This window comes from Carcharhinus amblyrhynchos, chromosome 19, assembly GCF_965287045.1.
Source record: "Carcharhinus amblyrhynchos chromosome 19, sCarAmb.v2.hapA, whole genome shotgun sequence".
NCBI lineage: Eukaryota > Metazoa > Chordata > Chondrichthyes > Carcharhiniformes > Carcharhinidae > Carcharhinus > Carcharhinus amblyrhynchos.
In genome coordinates this window covers 29,858,036-29,875,814 of record NC_137342.1, presented here as the reverse complement: position 1 = coordinate 29,875,814, position 17,779 = coordinate 29,858,036, and the positions used below count along the sequence as shown (strand labels likewise).

Genomic DNA, 17,779 nt, shown 5'->3' with positions numbered 1-17,779 from the left:
GGAACAAGCTGCCAGAGGTAGTAGTAAAGCTGGGTACAATTTTATCTTTTAAAAAGCATTTAGATAGTTACAAGGGTAAGATGGGTTTAGAGGGATATAGGCCAAATGCGGTAGTTGGGATTAGTTTAGGGGTTTAAAAAAAGGGCAGCATGGACAAGCTGGGCCAAAGAACCTGTTTCCATGCTGCAAACCTCAATGACTTTATGACTGTATGAAGTACACACAATTGTCTCTTTATCTTGATCTGCTCCCTCAGCAGTTAATTTGTGAGAATTTGTATTCAATAAACTGATTTTATTTGCTTCATTCTGCACCTTCAGTTCTAATTGTTCTTTACGTTTGTACACCTGTGACCTCATCATAACACAATCTGAGAACATTCCAGGAAATTCTTTTGGTAAGGACTCTGTAGTTAGATTGTATACAGCCTGTTCACAATGATTCTATCAAATCGTTCCCCAAAATAAATTGAACCGCTTCAACAGGTAATTTTTCTACGAATCCTACAGTGACTTCTCCCATCATAAAACTGATCCTCAAGTTCACCTCGACTAGAGGAATTTTCCTGTTATCCCCATGACTGCTTGTGATAAGAACTTCTTTTAGCATCCCTCCGGGGCAACAAATATCGTTATCCCACAACATTGGAAATTGACTTGCCCCTGTATCTCTCAGAATATTAATGTCTTTCCCCATTCTATCCTGTCCACATGGAAAACTTTTTCCTAAACACACAAAATCCTTAAAGATATCCTGGTCACTTTACCTCTGCACACTATTCATCTCCACTGAGTGCTCACTCACTCAATGCATAATTTCTACCTGCTTTTCTTGTTCTCCATTCTCTGATTTCATTATTTCCCTTTTCAATTTTGATAACTCCATCCAGATTTCCCTTTAATGTTCCGCATTGTGATTTCATGTGGCCAATTTATTACAATGGTAATATCTAACTCTCTTAACTTCTTTCAGAAGTGTGAAACCTCTTTTTTACATTGTCTTTACTTCATGGTGATGAAAATTCTTTGCAAGTTTCAGCCACACCTTCTTTTCCTTGACTGACTTCTCACATCCTCCCATTTTCCATTCTTTTCCAATTTAAAATTACGGAAAAAAGGTTTGTTTCTATAGATCATTTTGTATTCATCAGCTAGCTCTGTAACCTATCTAGCAGTCTGAACTCTTTTGTTCCTCCACATGTGTCCTAGGATCTATTCAGGATCTTTAAAGCCCATATTCAATGATCAAAATAGTTTTGCTTTAGTCATTCTGATTCAAGATGAGTTTGCCCAGGCTGTTTACTTGTGTTTTGAAACTTCTGTCTGTGTGCCTCAGGAACTAACTTATATACATAAAAAAAACCTCTTTTGACTGTCTCATCGTCCTTCGACCTCTCCTTTTATCCAAAGATGTATATACTTCGATTGCCTTACCTATAAATTTACACTGCAAGAATATTGTCCAATTCTTTTGTGGCCTTTTAATTGTTTAGCTAGGAATAGGCTCTGCCCTCTGATTTTCAGAGGGAATCCCACTTGGGTACCCTGTGATGCACAAAGTGTCAGAGATTCATTCTGGAAATCGTGCTGAAGAAGCCAGCAGAAGTTACTCCCATTTTTCCACAAATGGGGTTTAGAATTTTTTTGGGAGAGTCCCAGTCCAGGGCCACGATTCTCCCGTCCTGCTGCGCTAAAAGTCCCGTGGTGGGTGATTTGTGAAGTTTGCACAAGCATTCGCATCCCATTTGTATCTCCCTGTGCCGGATTTCCCGCATCATCTGCTCCGTGCCAGAAAGAGACGCACAGACCATTTAAATGGTCATTTCAACATTATTTGAATCTGATTAGCGGGCCTGGGACTTATGTCTCTGGCCCTGCTATTGTCTCCCAGCCGGCCAGAGTATTTCATTCTAGTGGGGATTACAATGGCTCCCCACTTTTTGGGAGGCTAGCAGCCCCCCAACCCTGCTGGAATGAAAGTGGGGGGACAATTGGGACCTCCCCCAGGAGGTCAGGGGCTGGGTGGGTGCTGCCCCCTGGGCATTGGCACCCTGGCAGTACCAGTCTGTGCCTCCTGGCACTGCTCAAGGGGCAAAGTGTCAATGCCCAGGGGGCATCTAGGCACTGCCCCATCAGGGTTGTGACAGTCACGGGGCTGGCCAGTGATTGAGTTGGCCAGCAATCAGGAGGCCATCAGTGTGGTGCCATTGTGCATGCACCAATCTCAACATTGACAGATTGGCATATGCGCAATGGCCCGCACAGGGCTGATTTCAGCCTCTCCAACAGGAATAGGTCCCGCCCCCTAGTTTACAATGATATTCATGCTGGTGGCCTCTGCAATGCAGAGTGTGAAGATTCTCCTTTGAACTCCCACTGAAAAAAACCACGTGAATTACACCAGTTTTCATGCAAATTTGACACTTAGAATTCTTTTGGGAGAATAGATATTTTTCTGACGCAATTTATAATTCTAAACACTCCCACCAGGTGGCAGTATGTGCTTGAAATTATTGGATGCCTATTTTTATGAGAGCAATGGGGTTGATGAGCCCTACCATCTGGCTGAACTGGGGTCAGAAACTCACACTGTGTGGAAAATAATCACTCAATATGAATTTCCCTGAAACGGCCAGAGGGCAGACACAGGTTGGGTTTCAACACTGAAACACCAAGGCCTTGCTGCTTGAAAATAGCAGGTTGTCATTGGTGGTAAGTGAGGAAGAGGACACTTCAAAATGGAGGCATGCTCTCACAATAATTTCAGACTTCCAATTAAAAGTGGTCCTTGCAACTGGGTCACCACTGTTAAGGGACTGGAGTATGGTGGTTGGCCTGTGTCTTGGAATTGTGTGCTTTCTTCTCCTGCAAGAGAAAACAGTCTTACGCAAAAAATGGATTGTGCAAAGAGGAGGCAATGATAACAATTACAGAAGGTGAATAAGAAGTGTCAATAAAATCAGTGCCAATATTCGTCTCTCCAGTGGGGATGTGAGGAGGTGCCCAGAGAAAAAGAATGAGTGAAGCTACAAGGTGTGTTGGTCTGAGGAGGGCTGTGCAGGAGAATGCTGGGGAGGTCAGTGTGGGGTTAGCACTAGAAATGGTATACTGTTCACTTTTCCGGCTCTGGGGAGATTATTGGACCCCTTGGTACCCTGTATCCAGGTTCAAAGAACCATACATCTACTTTTGACCTCCTTGGCCCCTTTCATCCACACTTAGTTGGCCTGAGAAACTGCCCTCTTACTCTTTTCTGAAAATAGCGTTTCACTTTAATCTTTTAGATCCTAGTGTCACCAAAGGCTGCTTCCAACACCAGCCTTAGTTTTGAGGTGAGCAGAAAGAATTCAGGGATGATTGGTAAGCCCAGCCAGGTACCCTGCTTGAGCCTTGGGTGGGAGAGGGGTGACGGAAATGGAGAAAAGTCCTCTATTTCTGGCTGCTTTTTGAGATCCCCATTTTGGGATCAGCTAATCCCCCTCTCACCACTTGGTTTCGGCACCCCAGGGCCTGCTCAGCAAATTATAGGCTTATTGGTTTGAATCATTTTAACATCTTTACAGATGGGCTAAATCAGGTAAGTAATTCATATACCTTTTATTCTGTAAGCTGTACGGTAGAACAATATCAAATTCTTATCATGCAATGTGTTTTGATCATGTCAGTTGAATGAGGTCAAAGACAATGGTCAGAATTTAATGCCCTTCCCAGTGACGGGTTTGGTGGCAGGGGGAGGGACATTTAGTTGGCAAGAGGATGGCAGATGGGAACCGCACTGCCTTCCCACCTCTGCCCCAATTAAGGGAGGCTCATGGATGGTTTTCCTATCCCACTGCCCAATGGCCCACTTTGATCCTCATTCTGCCACAACTGGTATTTACACATCAACAGATGTAGGACATGCCATGCGGAAAGCCTGAAAAGCATATCCTGTGGGTATTATTTGTGGGCTTCCTAGGAGTTGGAATCTAGCAGTGCCAATATTCGTCTCTCCAATGGGGATGTGAGGAGGTGCCCAGAGATAAAGAATGAGTGAAGCTACAAGGTGTATTGGTCTGAGGAGGGCTGTGCAGGAGAATGCTGGGGAGGGTGGTGGAGAGCACTGAGAGACACCTGCCTACCCTTGCTGCTGACCATTCCCTCTGTGATTGATCGTCCATTATATACTCTGCCCAATTTCTCTTTCTATTTCTGTTCTGTACTTCATAGAATAAAACTTTAATATTTATACTCCAGGAGACATGAGTGAAGAAGAAAGACCTCCTTTTAATCTGTTTGAAGAGGACACTGAAGAAGATGAGGAAGAAATTATCACAGCTGTCGCTTCAGCAGTAGACCTTCAAGGGGAGCAACTTGTAGATGTGACAACAAGTCCTGCTTTTCAGTGCCTGGATGAAGTAAGTTCCCTTCTATATTTCCATAATGATGTTTTGTGGTGTTTCATTGATGGGGGATAATTTTGTTTGAACTGAATACAATACTTGGTCTGAAATCCGTAGAGGTCATTTTGACTTTATGCAACAGTATAAGATTTGATAGCAAATCAGCAGCCCATTTTTCATCATTTCCATTTCTATTGATTCTTATTGACCACGGTTAAGGGGAAGATGGAATGTGAAGGACATATTGGAGATAGAATAGGGGGAGAGAACAAGTAGAGAAGGGGTTCTAGGTTGGGAAGGGAAAACCATTAATGAAGCTGGAAAATGGTCATGGCTGGAGAGAGAGGATGATGTCAGTATACCATCTCAATGCTTTCAACAAGCACATGCAGTGGGAGACAGCCCAGATCATGGGAACAAGATCAGTAAACAGTCTCATCGGTCAAAATAGGGTGATGATGTTTACGAATACCAGCATTGGGCCAACTTTCTCTAAACGAAATGTTTAAAAACATGTGCTGCTGCAGCAGGAGTTGAATGTCAAGTTGCGTAAGTCATGATAGATCACCAAAGAAAATCAATTGCAGGTGGACCTGGAGAATTCAGTAAAGTATCGTTTCCCAGTCCCTCTATCAATCCCAGATTTTCACTTCTGCTGGAGAGAGGAGGAGGAGAGGCCTTGCCTGAACCCACATTATAGCCAGTTCATTTGAGAGTTAGTGATATTAGTGAGATCATATGTTCATCTATGATGGGTGGGGGTGGAAAGAGCATTCCAATTTATTGCAGATGAAGAAAAACAAAATTGCCACGTTCTCTTTCTGCTTTTCTACTCCAGTTGCATTAATTATAGCAAGACCATCTTCAACCACTTTATCCTTCACCTTTATATCTTCCTATCGCTTTACAAATCTATTTACCTATCGACAAATCTACCACGCTGTGTTTCAAATTTTTTTTTTTATTCATTCATGGGATAAGAGTATCACTGGCTAGCTAGCATTTATTGCCCATTCCGAATTGCCCCTGAACTCAGTGGCTTTGCTAGGCCATTTCAGAGAGCAGTTGAGAATCAACCACATTGTTGTGGCTCTGGAGTCACATGTAGGCCAGACCAGGACAACAGATTTCCTTTCCTGAAGGACCTTAGTAAACCAAATGTGATTTTCTCACAATCGACAATGGTTTCATGATCATCAGTAGATTCTTAAATCAGATTTTTTGATTGAATTCAAATTCCACTATCTGCCTTGGCTGGATTCGAACCCAGGTCCTCAGAACATTAGTTGAGTTTCTGGATTTACAGTCTGGCGATAATATCACTCGGCCATCACCTCTCACTGTTACTTTTCAATCTTTTAAGACTTACATAGAGAAATACGCAGCCATTTTACACACAAAGACAATAAAAAGTTAGTTAATTTATTTTGATGGTATTGGTTGAGGGAGGAATTTGGCTGAGATACAGGAAGAACTTACTGCTCTGGAATAATATCCATATAAATGAAATAAAACCATACACTATTATCTGAATATTGAATGGTTTATTATAGAAATTTGTTTTGAACAGTTTTACAGTTGTAACGAGTCTCAGTGCTTTTGGTAAATACATCTTAATGAGAATACCTAATATCCAAGCTTATCTTTTTATACATCTTTCAAAATAATGTTGTACAGTGCAGTTATTTTTATTATTTCGATGGTACTCTAGTAATTAGGCAGACTTACAGACTTTGGCCTTACTATTAAACTGCTAAGTAATTTGTGCAAATTAATATGTTTAACATTGGGTAAGCATTGCAATAACATACAGTATTAGGTGTGGCTAGTAGAAAAATATACTTAAGGCTCAACTAATCAATGTTAATATTTGTTAATATAGCACTACTAAATGAATTCCTTTTGTCTGCTTTGTCTGCTATTGAAGTTATGAAATGATTAATCAGCATTTACAGTACATCTCTGAAGCTACTTCTTGCTAAGTTTCTAACAATTATTTCTAATTGAAAAGCTAATGTAATTATTTACCTGAAATGCTTTTAAAAGGAATAGAAAATAGATGTCCTCTAATTGTTTCCATCCAGCTCCTTAAAAAGATGAGGATGTAGAAATTCATTTGAACCCATTTATGGGCTTAAATTGGTTTGGTAACCCACACCCCAACTGAGGTCCAAGGCATACCTAAAATTGGACCTTGGGATTCTATTTCATTGTTTGATATACAGGCCAGTACCTTTTGCACCTCAACTACACTAATAACCATTAGAAATACTTTACACCCACATATACATATATTTCGTTCACATATTCTTTTCTCTGTTTACAAGAATTTGCATTGATATCTCAAAGAGTCGAATTTTCCCAAAAAGTGAAATTTTGGGCGAGAAAACCAGTGCAAATTCTGGTTCCTGCCCTCAGATGTTCAGGGACTGGGAGAATTCCAAAGGTGGTTCCTGCCATTCGTCCCTTGCAATTGTCCAACTCCACATGACACCTGCATGAGCGCGTGGGGCCAGAGAATCACCCACAATAATTTTGGAATGTTTTTCATAGGTATATAGAACAGATGTTGAAACATAGCTAAAAGGTTTGTTGAAAACGTGGGGAGAGACTTGCCCAAAAAATGGCTAAGTGTCAGGTTCTAACTGAAAACCGGTATGTTTTTCTCCAGAGCAACACGCAGGTTTTCTCTTCAGATTTTCTGAGATTTTGACAAAAAGAAGCAGGAGGATGTGTGTTTAATGCCAGCATAGCTGAAGGGAGGAACCTAAAGACCTGAGCAAGTCTGTTTCCTCAGACATCTGGCATCCTTTTAAAGAGCATTCTGATGTCAAAGTGAAGAGACAGTGCCCCCTCCCACCCCAATGGGAACCTCTGCCAACCACTGGCACTGCCAGGATGCCAAAGGGGGGCTGCCCAGACATATCCCTAACCACCCAGGGGCTACTTGGGTGGAGGGGGGTACTAGTGGTGTTGGGATGGTGGCGCGGGCTCGTTGGGCCAAAGGGCCTGTTTCCCGGGCTGTTTTTGTTCTTTGTACACTGGCCTCCAGGCCCCCTGGAATGGTCATCTCATCTGCTGCAGAGCAGTAGTGATTCCCGCTGGTGTTAGGTCACACCAGTAGGTGGAAACATCTGATGTTCCTGGAAGATATGTCATTAAGCTATTTAATCAGATATCAATTAATTTACATTCATTAATTATATCACCAGCCCATTGCAAATCCCATTATGACCCTCTCAAGAGTTTCCGGCCATAATGTGATTTGCACGTGCGGTGGGCAGACCTGGAAAATCCCGTCGTGGGTTTGAGAAATTTTAAAAGACAAGAGATGTTGAGAGACAGTGTGTAAGAGACAGGGAATAAGTTCCAAAACTGAGACTGAGACTGCTGAAGAAACTGTAATCAATGTGACAGAAAAGTGACAGAGGAATGCACAGGAGGCTAGTCAGAAAACTGAAAGGTGTTGGAGAAGTTTTTAAGTTAAAGGCAGGGCAAAGCAAGGCCCTGGAGGGATCTCAAGATGAGGAGAGGGAACTAATGTAGATCAGCAAGGACAAAGTGATAGGTGATTAGTATCTAGTGTGCAACTGATACAAATAGCTGGCATTTTGAAGAGTTGTAATTATTGTAACTTGGAGGATGGGAAATCATCTAGAAGCTATTGAAGAATTGAACTCAAGAGATGACAAAAGTATGCAAGAGGATTTTGGTGACAACAGAGCCTGGACTTTAGAGCCGAGGTAGAAATAAGCAGAATCAGTGGTGAAGATGAAATGGGTTTTGAAGCAAAAGCAAAATACTGCGGATGCTGGAAATCTGAAATAAAAACAGAAAATATTGGAAATACCCAGCAAGTCAAGAAGAATCTGGAGAGAGAAACAGAGTTAATGTTACAGGTCAATGACCTGTCTTCAGATTAGGGTATTGAAGCTTAGAGCTGGAACAAGCAGGACATTAAGATTTTGCCCAATCTGGTTCATCCTGAGTCAATAGTTAATGATACAATTGGAGTTGTTGGTAAAGGAGTGAGGTTCATAGTGAGGTCAGAAATGATGGTTTGAATCTTCCTAGTGTTTGCCTGAGGAAGCTTTGACTCACCTCTGACTGACAAAGAAGTGGTGGTGGGCTTATGTGAAATGATAGAAACTTAGAGCTGGGAATTTATAAACTAAGCATGTGCATAAAGAAAGCTCTCCAGTAGCATTTGTATAATCTTTTTGAAACTTTTATTGTCATCATGTACCTATGGCTCAAGTGGTTTAGGCCTGATGAGCATTCTTACTGACTTAAAAGAATGGCGGTAGCTATTCAGAGTTCCAGTGGCAGCATTTTGCCAAGTGTCCCAAACAATACCATTTTGTATGCCTTTGTACATCTTTTTATAATATATGCCATTGAGATTGGCAGACATGCAAGCATCAAACCACCAGCCAGAACTATAATACGCTCCACAGTTACCTGAAGCATAATTATCATTATCTTTGTCTTTGGTAGTGAAATATTTTTGATCATGGTTATAATTCTTGCCGTTATGCAGTGCATCACCAGCTGTGCCGGAATAACCATTAATTGTCAGGCGATAAAAATGATCTTCACCTTCAACTGAGAATTGATCATATGAGGCATATTTTTGGTTGCCATTCCAATCTTCAAATTCAATTCTCAAGATCATGTCCTTCGATTTTGTCAAAAGGTGTATTTTGTCATTTCCCAACCAAAAATCTGTTGATAGGTTTCCAAAACCGTTTTTGTACTCTGCCCAGGTGCGATTAAAATGGACACTGCCATCTTTACGAGACTGCAATACTGTCCAGCCACCTTTCAGAGTTTCCATATCACAATAAACTGGAAAACTTTTATTCGAGCCTATGGCAATTTCATAGATACCACTTTTGTGATGCCCTATTTTGTAATGGTCTGAACAATCCTGAGGTGTCCATTGTATCACTGAAAGGAAGTATAAAATTAGGTTATCAACTTCACCTATTGCATCAAAAGATGAATTCATTCATACCTGCTTTAACTATTAATACATATATATCACTGCTAATCTATCAACATTAAATACAATGCAGCTCAGTCAGATCTTAGAAAATTCTTAAAGAAAGTGTTAATGGCTAGTGATCTGTGTTTTGGTTGAGTTTTAAACTGTAGAAATTCTACTTCCCAAAATTAAATGATTTAGAAAGCAAGGAAGGATGAATTACTCAAATAGGGCCAAATTGCATATTTTTTCAGTTTTTTACCAACAATTAATTCTGTGCTATTTGTTTGTACAGTAAACATTATGTTGATTAATTTCTTATTTCTGTGATGTTAAATGAGCATAACATTCACAAAAACATGTTTGACAAGCATTATTGTTGGCAAATGTGAGGTTGTCCACTTTGGTAGGAATAATGGTAGGAAGGACTATTACTTATGTGGCGAAAAACTGCAGCAGGCGACAGTGCAGAGGGACCTCGGGGTCCTTGTGCATGAGTCGCAAAAACCCAGCCTGCAGGTGCAGCAGGTGGTCAGGAAGGCGAATGGGATGCTGGCCTTCATAGCGAGGGGGATTGAATATAAAAGTAGGGAGGTCTTGCTGCAGCTGTACAGGGCGCTGGTGAGGCCGCAGCTGGAGTACTGTGTGCAGTTTTGGTCGCCGCACTTACGCAAAGATATTTTGGCCTTGGAGGGAGTGCAGAGGAGGTTTACTAGGCTGATTCCGGAGTTGAGGGGGTTGAACTATGAGGAGAGGCTGAATAAACTCGGCTTGTACTCGTTAGAGTTTAGAAGAATGAGGGGAGATCTCATTGAGACGTATAAGATGTTGAATGGGATGGATAGGATAGAGGTGGAGAGGCTCTTCCTGCTCAGAAAGGACAGTAGGACTAGAGGGCACAGCCTTAGGATAAAGGGGGGGTGGTTTAGAACGGAGTTGAGGAGGAACTTCTTCACTCAAAGGGTGGTGAATCTCTGGAATTCTCTGCCCGTTGAAGTGGTGGAGGCTGCCTCGCTCAATATTTTTAAGATGTGGGTTGATAGGTTTTTGATAGGCAAGGGGATTAAGGGTTATGGGGAGAGGGCGGGAATGTGGAACTGAGCCACGACAGATCAGCCATGATCTTATCGAATGGCGGGGCAGGCTCGAGGGGCTAGATGGCCTACTCCTGCTCCTATTTCTTATGTTCTTATGTGGCTATGGAGGACACTAGTAAGTCATGTGCTTACAATACAATAATGCAGAATATTTGTATGTTTGCAAATAAAACAAAAAAATGCTCATTATTTTAAAGATTAGGGTGGCTCTTTAATAGGGATTACGATTGACTGCATGTGGGGAAAACCAACAAAGGCATTCTCCGCAATTAAATGTAAACAGGATGTGATGGATGCAATTTGGTATTTCTCTGCCTCAAAATATTCTGTAATATTAACAGTTTAATTCCACAGTTCATCTAAAGAAGAAGCATTTCATTTTTAAAGAGAGTGTGTGTATGATTATGCCTCAGCAAAAGTTTGAACATTATAGAACTGCCTGCTAACGGATAACTTCACCAAAAGCAATGTACATATTTATTCCTTCTTAGTCATTAGTCTATTTTTAAATGCTATATTACATTTATTTTTACTCCTATTCAACTTGAGATGCTGCCTGGAAGTTTTGAGTAGGAGTTGATAGGACCTATCTTGCGGAGTTCAATCTCCCAGGGTTCATGTAGACACCCTTGTCTACATGAATCATGTTCTGAGTTGAAATCAGGCCCTCAGATCACCTATACATCACCTTTATAACCTATTGATCACCTTTACACTTTACTGACAATGTGCCATAGATCACAGCATTGCAAAAGTATAATGTATGAAAATTAGGGAACAGAGCAAGATAATTACATAGAAAGATTTGGTTGAAAAAAGCTTGCCTCAACATTTCTTCAGACTGCTCTATTTTTAGTTGTATTGTTAAAAATAGCATGAAGTGCAAAATGTTTACATTAAAAAACATTCACTTGTACTTGTTGTTATTAAAGCCACAAAAAAAAACCTGCAGTATAACTGATGTTAAAATTAATCAAGTAGGTGGAATTTTTAGCCAAGACCAATACATGCATTATTGTAAAATTTAATTTTTCATCACTTCATTGTTTAAGATTAGCAAGATAATTTCTACTGTTTATTAGAAATGCAACTTATTCAGAAAGAACAATCAGCCAAACAAGCCTTACTTAAAAAGTGAAAGGGAGCAAAGATGGGAAAATCCATCACATTAGGCTTTTAAATTTGTGGATAACTTTGTAATAACTGTTTAAACATAACAACCTGCAAAAGTACTTTGCAAAAACACATCACTACATTTTAAATATTGGTTTTACTATTGCTTTGAAATCGAGAGGGATTTTAACTTTAAATATGCCTCAAATTGTGACCTGTTAGTATTGACAATTTATTAGGTAAAAAGCTTTCCAATTTATAGGACAGATAAGCACCTTGAATCTAAATATTGCATTGTTTAGCTTGTGCATTAAAGTATAATTGCAAAATTTCAAGTTTACGTCTATTTAGAAAGAAAAGGGTAATTTAAAATTTTGAATAACAATAGAAATTCTGACTTTGTGTAAATGGAAAGTGGAAAATTACATCTGTTGTAATTGCATTAAAAAGTATTATTTATTATTTTGTATTCTATTTTTTTCAAACATTGATTAACTTACCTGGTTGACCTACAGCTGAACACGTTGTATAACACTTGTTGTTCAATGTATCCACAGTGTTTTTAATATTTGAAAGCTCATTGTTAATGTAGTGCATTGTCCATGTAGAAATGGTGTCCATATTCAGAATACTCATCTCTTCCAAACGACCCTGAAGTGCTTTGATTTGATTTCTGGCTTCCCGTAGTAAATTTGTTAGCTTGGAAACTTTATTCTCCAAAGCCGTTATCCTATTGACACCGTCCTTGTCATTTTCTGCACTGCCAGTAACTTGATTGTAAATGAAAGACTTCTTCTGGTTTCCTTCCAGCCACCTAGTCTTCATCTTCTTTACTGTTGCTGTTAGACTTTTTACCTGTTTGACAGTTTTTTTGAGGAGTTTTGTCTGCTTGGGTAGCTGAATGGTAAAAGGTGGAAGGTTTACCCGATAACCACAGACTTCACCTTCATCATCACACTCAGTGGGCTTCAGTTTGATGGCGCAGGCTCCGTTTGCATGTTTTTCTGTGGAATTCTTGTGTATGCTGGTGCTGTTATATTCCACAGGAACTTCCAAAGTTAATATTAATCCAATATTCAGGAGAAGAAATGCAATGGCAGTCTTCATTATGTCTACAAATCTTTCACGAACAGTTAAATGCAAGAATGCTTTATAACTATTACAAAGTAACACTGTGCTATGTCAGTACCCCAGCACTGACTGACAAGAGACTTAGTGCTCGAGCTGCTAGGGATATTAATATTCTACTCTAGGTGGGCAGTTCAGTTGTGAAATCATATCTGTCAGTCTTCAATACTGACAGTTCCTAAGCCTGCCTACATAACTTGAAAATGACCTCAATTACAACACAGTATGGTGTAACATTTTAGAGTTACCAGAATGTCACTGTTATTTTTCTGCTATAAATATGCACACTGGATATTCCCATTGCAGACATCTATGCCACAGAATCTGATTGGTAGCATGCATTATTTGGATCAAAAGGTACTGTTTGGTGTCCAGAATTGTTTATATACCAGAAGCACACACTTCTGCGTCAAGTCACAGTGAAAATACCACATTGGCGAGGGCGTTTATGCATGAGCAGCAAACCATGCTGCAAGCATGCAGACCAAGCAGATCATGACACCATACTGATTTGACATCAGTGCAGCCATTTCAAAGCCCTTGCTCTTGTTTGGTCCCATTTACACTGGCCAGCCAACCCTTAATTGGCCAGCCAGCGTGAAATCATATTCAGGCTCTGATTGTGCCTGGAAGTGGCAAGTGTGGCTGCTTCTGGGCTCGCCATTTGTGCACACATGATGTGTGCAAAATTCAGGTCATAGAGTCACGTAGGGTTACTTTAAATAGTGAGTGGTTAGGATCTGAAATGCATGGCATGCGAGTATGATGGAGGCAGATTCTATAAAAACAGAACTGGAGAGAAAAAGAAATTGCAGGGCTCTGGGGAAAAGACAAGTGGGTGGGACCAGGTGAGTTACTCGTGCATTGAATTGGCACAAACACTATGGCCTGAATGGCCTCCTTCTGTGCAGTTACTATTCACAATTTGCTGGTTTTCAGTACATTTATCTGCTTGAATTCTATGATTTGATTGGAAGCATGTTACTTATAAACAAGTCCCTAACTGAAAAGAGAAACTAAGAAAAGAAACTGATTTTTCCAGTTTCTGAAAAAATTAAGACTGAAACTGTGAATGAACTAAAACCTATGAGGAGAAGCAAATCTCATAAACTGAAGAGATGATGATGATTCCAGTGGGATAATGCAGGCTGAAGAAGACAGAGGCTAGATCCATAAACAGAGATATAAGGTGTCATTTTCCAGTCCTGCCAGCGACAGGTTTCATGGCACACAGGAGTGGAAAATTCAGAGAGAAGCCAAAAGTTGGATTCCTGCCAACAGGAAATCAGTTAAGAATTTTCCCCTTATCGCTTTCATGGCAGACTGTTGGCTGGTCGGGTGTCCTGCTGATTCATGTTAGGAATGCCATTCACAGACATTACCATGCCATGAATATTGTTAGGGTATCTGATCAGAAACCCCAAGGTATAGTATGAAGTCAGACTAGACTCCAACAGTTTTCTATTTTGGCATTAGCTTGAGGATAAGTTGTTTCACTCCAGGCGCAATTCTGCTGACAAACTAGAAGCTTTTATCAAAACAAAATTTATTTCACATCACAGTTTAACTCTAACAAATTAATTAGTTAACCATTAAAAATTGAACAATACAAAGCATGACAAGATATCATTAAGTTCCAATTCAAGCAGTATTCCTCTAAAAGCCTTAAACCCACTCTTTAAAATTGTTAGCAAAGCACAGGCATATTTGCTGTGTTGTGAATTACCTGCCCTGGAGCTCTCAGAGAAAGAGAGAGACGGCTTGCTTCTGTCAGTCTAGGCAGCAACTGCTTGTATTTTAAACTGAAACTGAAACCCTTTCTTTCCTGCAAGCATAGCTCCTCCCATTAATCACATGACTCTCTTAATCAACTTAATCAAAACTCTATTCTGAAACCCCAGGTTTCAGAAAATAAACAAAAGGCCTATTAACTCTACATGGTAACACATTCTAACTAAAGTCAATTAGCCTGCATTCTTAGCATCTGCTGCATGTTTACCAGACAAATTGATTCTTGTAATAAAATACTATCTTGTAAAACAAACTCACCTTATGCATAAAATACATCAAAATAGCATAGTATCATAACAAGAATCATTAAAAATGCTGCTTGTTAGAATCTGGCTTCCACATCTCTATTACATGCTATGCCATTGACATTAAATCAGTCTAAATCACAACCAGATATAAACCACTTCATATATGACTTCAAAGTGAGTATGACGTTTAAAACCTACCTGCAACAGCACTGCTGTGGTTTCTCAGCAATGCCAGTATGATGCCACACTGGTGGGGTGTAGGTTTGGTCTACTCAAGGTGGGTGCCTCCATACTCTGGGAGGACAACATCAGGGCAAGGCTGCACTCTGAAACAGAGAATAACATTATAACTGGAGGGGTGGGGGAGGATGACTGAAACATGGAGGACAGTTGGGTATGGGGGAGGTGGGGGGATGATGGCAGATGGAGAGACGATCAAGGGTGGGGAAGTGGCACCCTTACATGGAAGATTAGAATGCACATTGAGAAACAGGTGGGTAGAAATTGAATTGTATGAATGGGAGAGAATGAACACAGACACAGAAACAGGAGGGGGATTGTAATTGTGTGAGTGCGACAACAGGGGGAAGGTTTGGGCAGAGACTCATGGAGGTAGCGGACATGACGAACCGGTTGCACAGATTCCGTATGGGATATGGGGACCTCAACAGCGTTGGGTTCAGTGGAGAAGGCTGGTATGTCAACCACAATGACGATGGGATCCAAGGTTACTGGGGGAGCCTGGAGAACAACTGGAAGGATGTCTAGCTGCACATCATGACCCAAACACCAACAAAGAGAAGAGTTAAAGCAGGGCTCAAAGTAAAAAGTACAACACCACTATATTGAAATCTTGAAATGATTGCACAGTTTAGAATTGAAACTGAAAATAATTTGCACAGGAGGGGTCTGAGGCAGTGTGGAAGTTGCCTCTTAGACACGACTAAGAGGCTGTTTCAATGGGCACCCTCAATTTGCTTTGAGTCACAACATTGAAATAGAGTCAGTGCTAAGAGAAAAGAGGAAGACTTCCTCGAGAAGGTGCAATAGGAGCCACTATCTTTTAGACAAAAATGGAAAATGTTAGAGAAACTCAGCATGTCTGGCAGCATCTGTGGAAAGGGAATAGAACTAACATTTCGAGCCAGAATGACCCTTCGTCAGAGCACTGGCTTTTAGCATGCTTTAATGAAGAGTCATTGCAGGAATCTTGGCTTTCCAATACAGTTGCTTCATTTGAATATTAACAGAGGGAGCAACCACTAAGGAAATATTGCTGCTACATACCTGCTGGATCATCAGTGGAAATCTGTAATGTGCTTTTTCCAATTACCATGTGTAACTGCCCAAAGGGCATCCAGTCATTGTTGAAGTGCAAATTGACCTTAATCAACATACCAGATTAGAGATTGCCTTTGGTAAGATGAGACATTTAATGAATATGTCCAAACCACTCTGGAATAGATGTCGCGTATCAGGATTGGCATCTTGATCACCTGGATCTGTTAGTTCATGCCTCATTTACAAGCAAAAAGCTAATAGGACAGATGCAACCCCAGGGGCATGGCAGATGCTGTTTGAGTGGGAGGTCTACTATATTTGCCCTGAATTCATTAATTTGTTGCATCTATCAGTCCCCAAAGAAAAGGAGGATTGAATAATGTGGCCTGAGTTCTATGCTGTCTACTTGATGGCTGTGATCCAATTGAGGGGGAGAAGGGCCTGGCACCACCAATGCAACTTTGAGTGGAAGCTTGACCTGAGGTTTAAGGATAGGGGAGCGCCAGCAAGACCCGAAGTATGAGAAGGTTTGAACCATCCCATAGAGGCAACACGCGACCAAGGATCTACCAACAAAGATTTTCCTATCTGAAGGTGAAGAAAGACAATGGCCAGCATGTCCACGCTTGTCAGAAACTGTGGTGGATCATATTTGCCACATTTTGTAGAAGAATCTAAAGCATCGTGAACAGGGAGGACATCCCCTGAAGATCACCATTGTGCCTGCAGATCATTGCAGGGATCCACAGGGGACCACAATTCTCAATGCATAAATTTATCAAGCAGGTGACAGATGTCTTCTACAGTAAGGCCTGTTATTATGTGAAGTTCACGCTTGATAAAGTGGTCTGTGGCACTCTTCACAATCTGGTGCTTTAAAGGGGTAATCTTTTACCAGAGGAAGACAGGCTGACAGCACAGTGGTTAGTGCTACTGCTTCGCAGCTCCAGGGTCCTGGGTTCGATTCCCGGCTCGGGTCACTGTCTGTGTGGAGTTTGCACATTCTCCTCGTGCCTGCGTGGGTTTCCTCCGGGTACTCCAGTTTCCTTCCACAGTCCAAAGATGTGCGGGTTAGGTTGATTGGCCATGCTAAGAAATTATCCCTTAGTGTCCAGGGATGCGTAGGTTAGAGGGATTAGTGGGCGTAATATGTAGGGATATGAGGTTAGGGCCTGGGTGGGATTGTGTTCAGTGCAGACTCGATGGGCCGAAGGGCCTCTCCCTCTACTGTAGGGTTCTATGATTCTGAGTAAGAGCAGAAATTGGACATGAATCTAAAGACCGAGCTGATGGTGAACTTACACGTGAGGATGCCATCAAAAAAGCATGGAAAAAATGTGTCCATGCCATACTGAAAGCCACAGGTTCCAGGAGGAGTAAAGTGCAGGCCGTATTCGTTCTGTCCCTCAGTGCTATTCCATTACATTGAAAGGCCTTTACAACAAGCCACGTTGAGAGCAAATACAGTATTGGGACTTGCACCTTCAACCCTCATGATTCCCTAATCTTTGGAAAGTTCAGCAATCCCTGATTTCATGTGCTCTGGGCAGTGAAGGTCAGCATAACAGCACAAATGCTGCATCAAATGTCTTGACCCAGTCTTTGTCACCTCTATGAAAAACTTTTAGCAGACATGTGGCTGGAGAGATCTCATGGCTGCAGTTCTTGTGCTTTGGCACCATCTATGAAGAAACAATTATAGCTGAGCCTCCAAGGCTATTGAGCACACCCAACACCTTGTTGTCTTCTAAGG

The 17,779-nt window shown here is 41.1% G+C and overlaps 2 protein-coding genes across 5 annotated transcripts in view; one reads left to right on the top strand and one right to left on the bottom strand.

Moving 5' to 3' along the window:
* ccdc146 (coiled-coil domain containing 146) overlaps nt 1–17,779 on the top strand; it is a 143,711-nt gene that overhangs the window by 4,929 nt on the left and 121,003 nt on the right. For 2 of the 4 annotated variants that reach the window (XM_080207452.1, XM_080207456.1), the window contains exon 2: nt 4,236–4,396. In XM_080207452.1, coding sequence (XP_080063578.1) covers nt 4,241–4,396 — 156 coding nt within the window. In that variant the 5' untranslated portion in view covers nt 4,236–4,240. Of the gene's footprint in view, nt 1–4,235; nt 4,397–17,779 lie in introns of those variants that run through there. The other 2 variants (XM_080207453.1, XM_080207454.1) reach the window with 2 other exon arrangements.
* fgl2a (fibrinogen-like 2a) lies at nt 5,912–12,792 on the bottom strand. The gene is made up of 2 exons (XM_080207451.1): nt 12,079–12,792; nt 5,912–9,331 (listed from the first exon to the last, which is right to left on the bottom strand). Exons 1-2 carry the CDS (start codon nt 12,683–12,685, stop codon nt 8,628–8,630), a joined length of 1,311 nt encoding a protein of 436 aa, XP_080063577.1. The 5' UTR covers nt 12,686–12,792; the 3' UTR covers nt 5,912–8,627.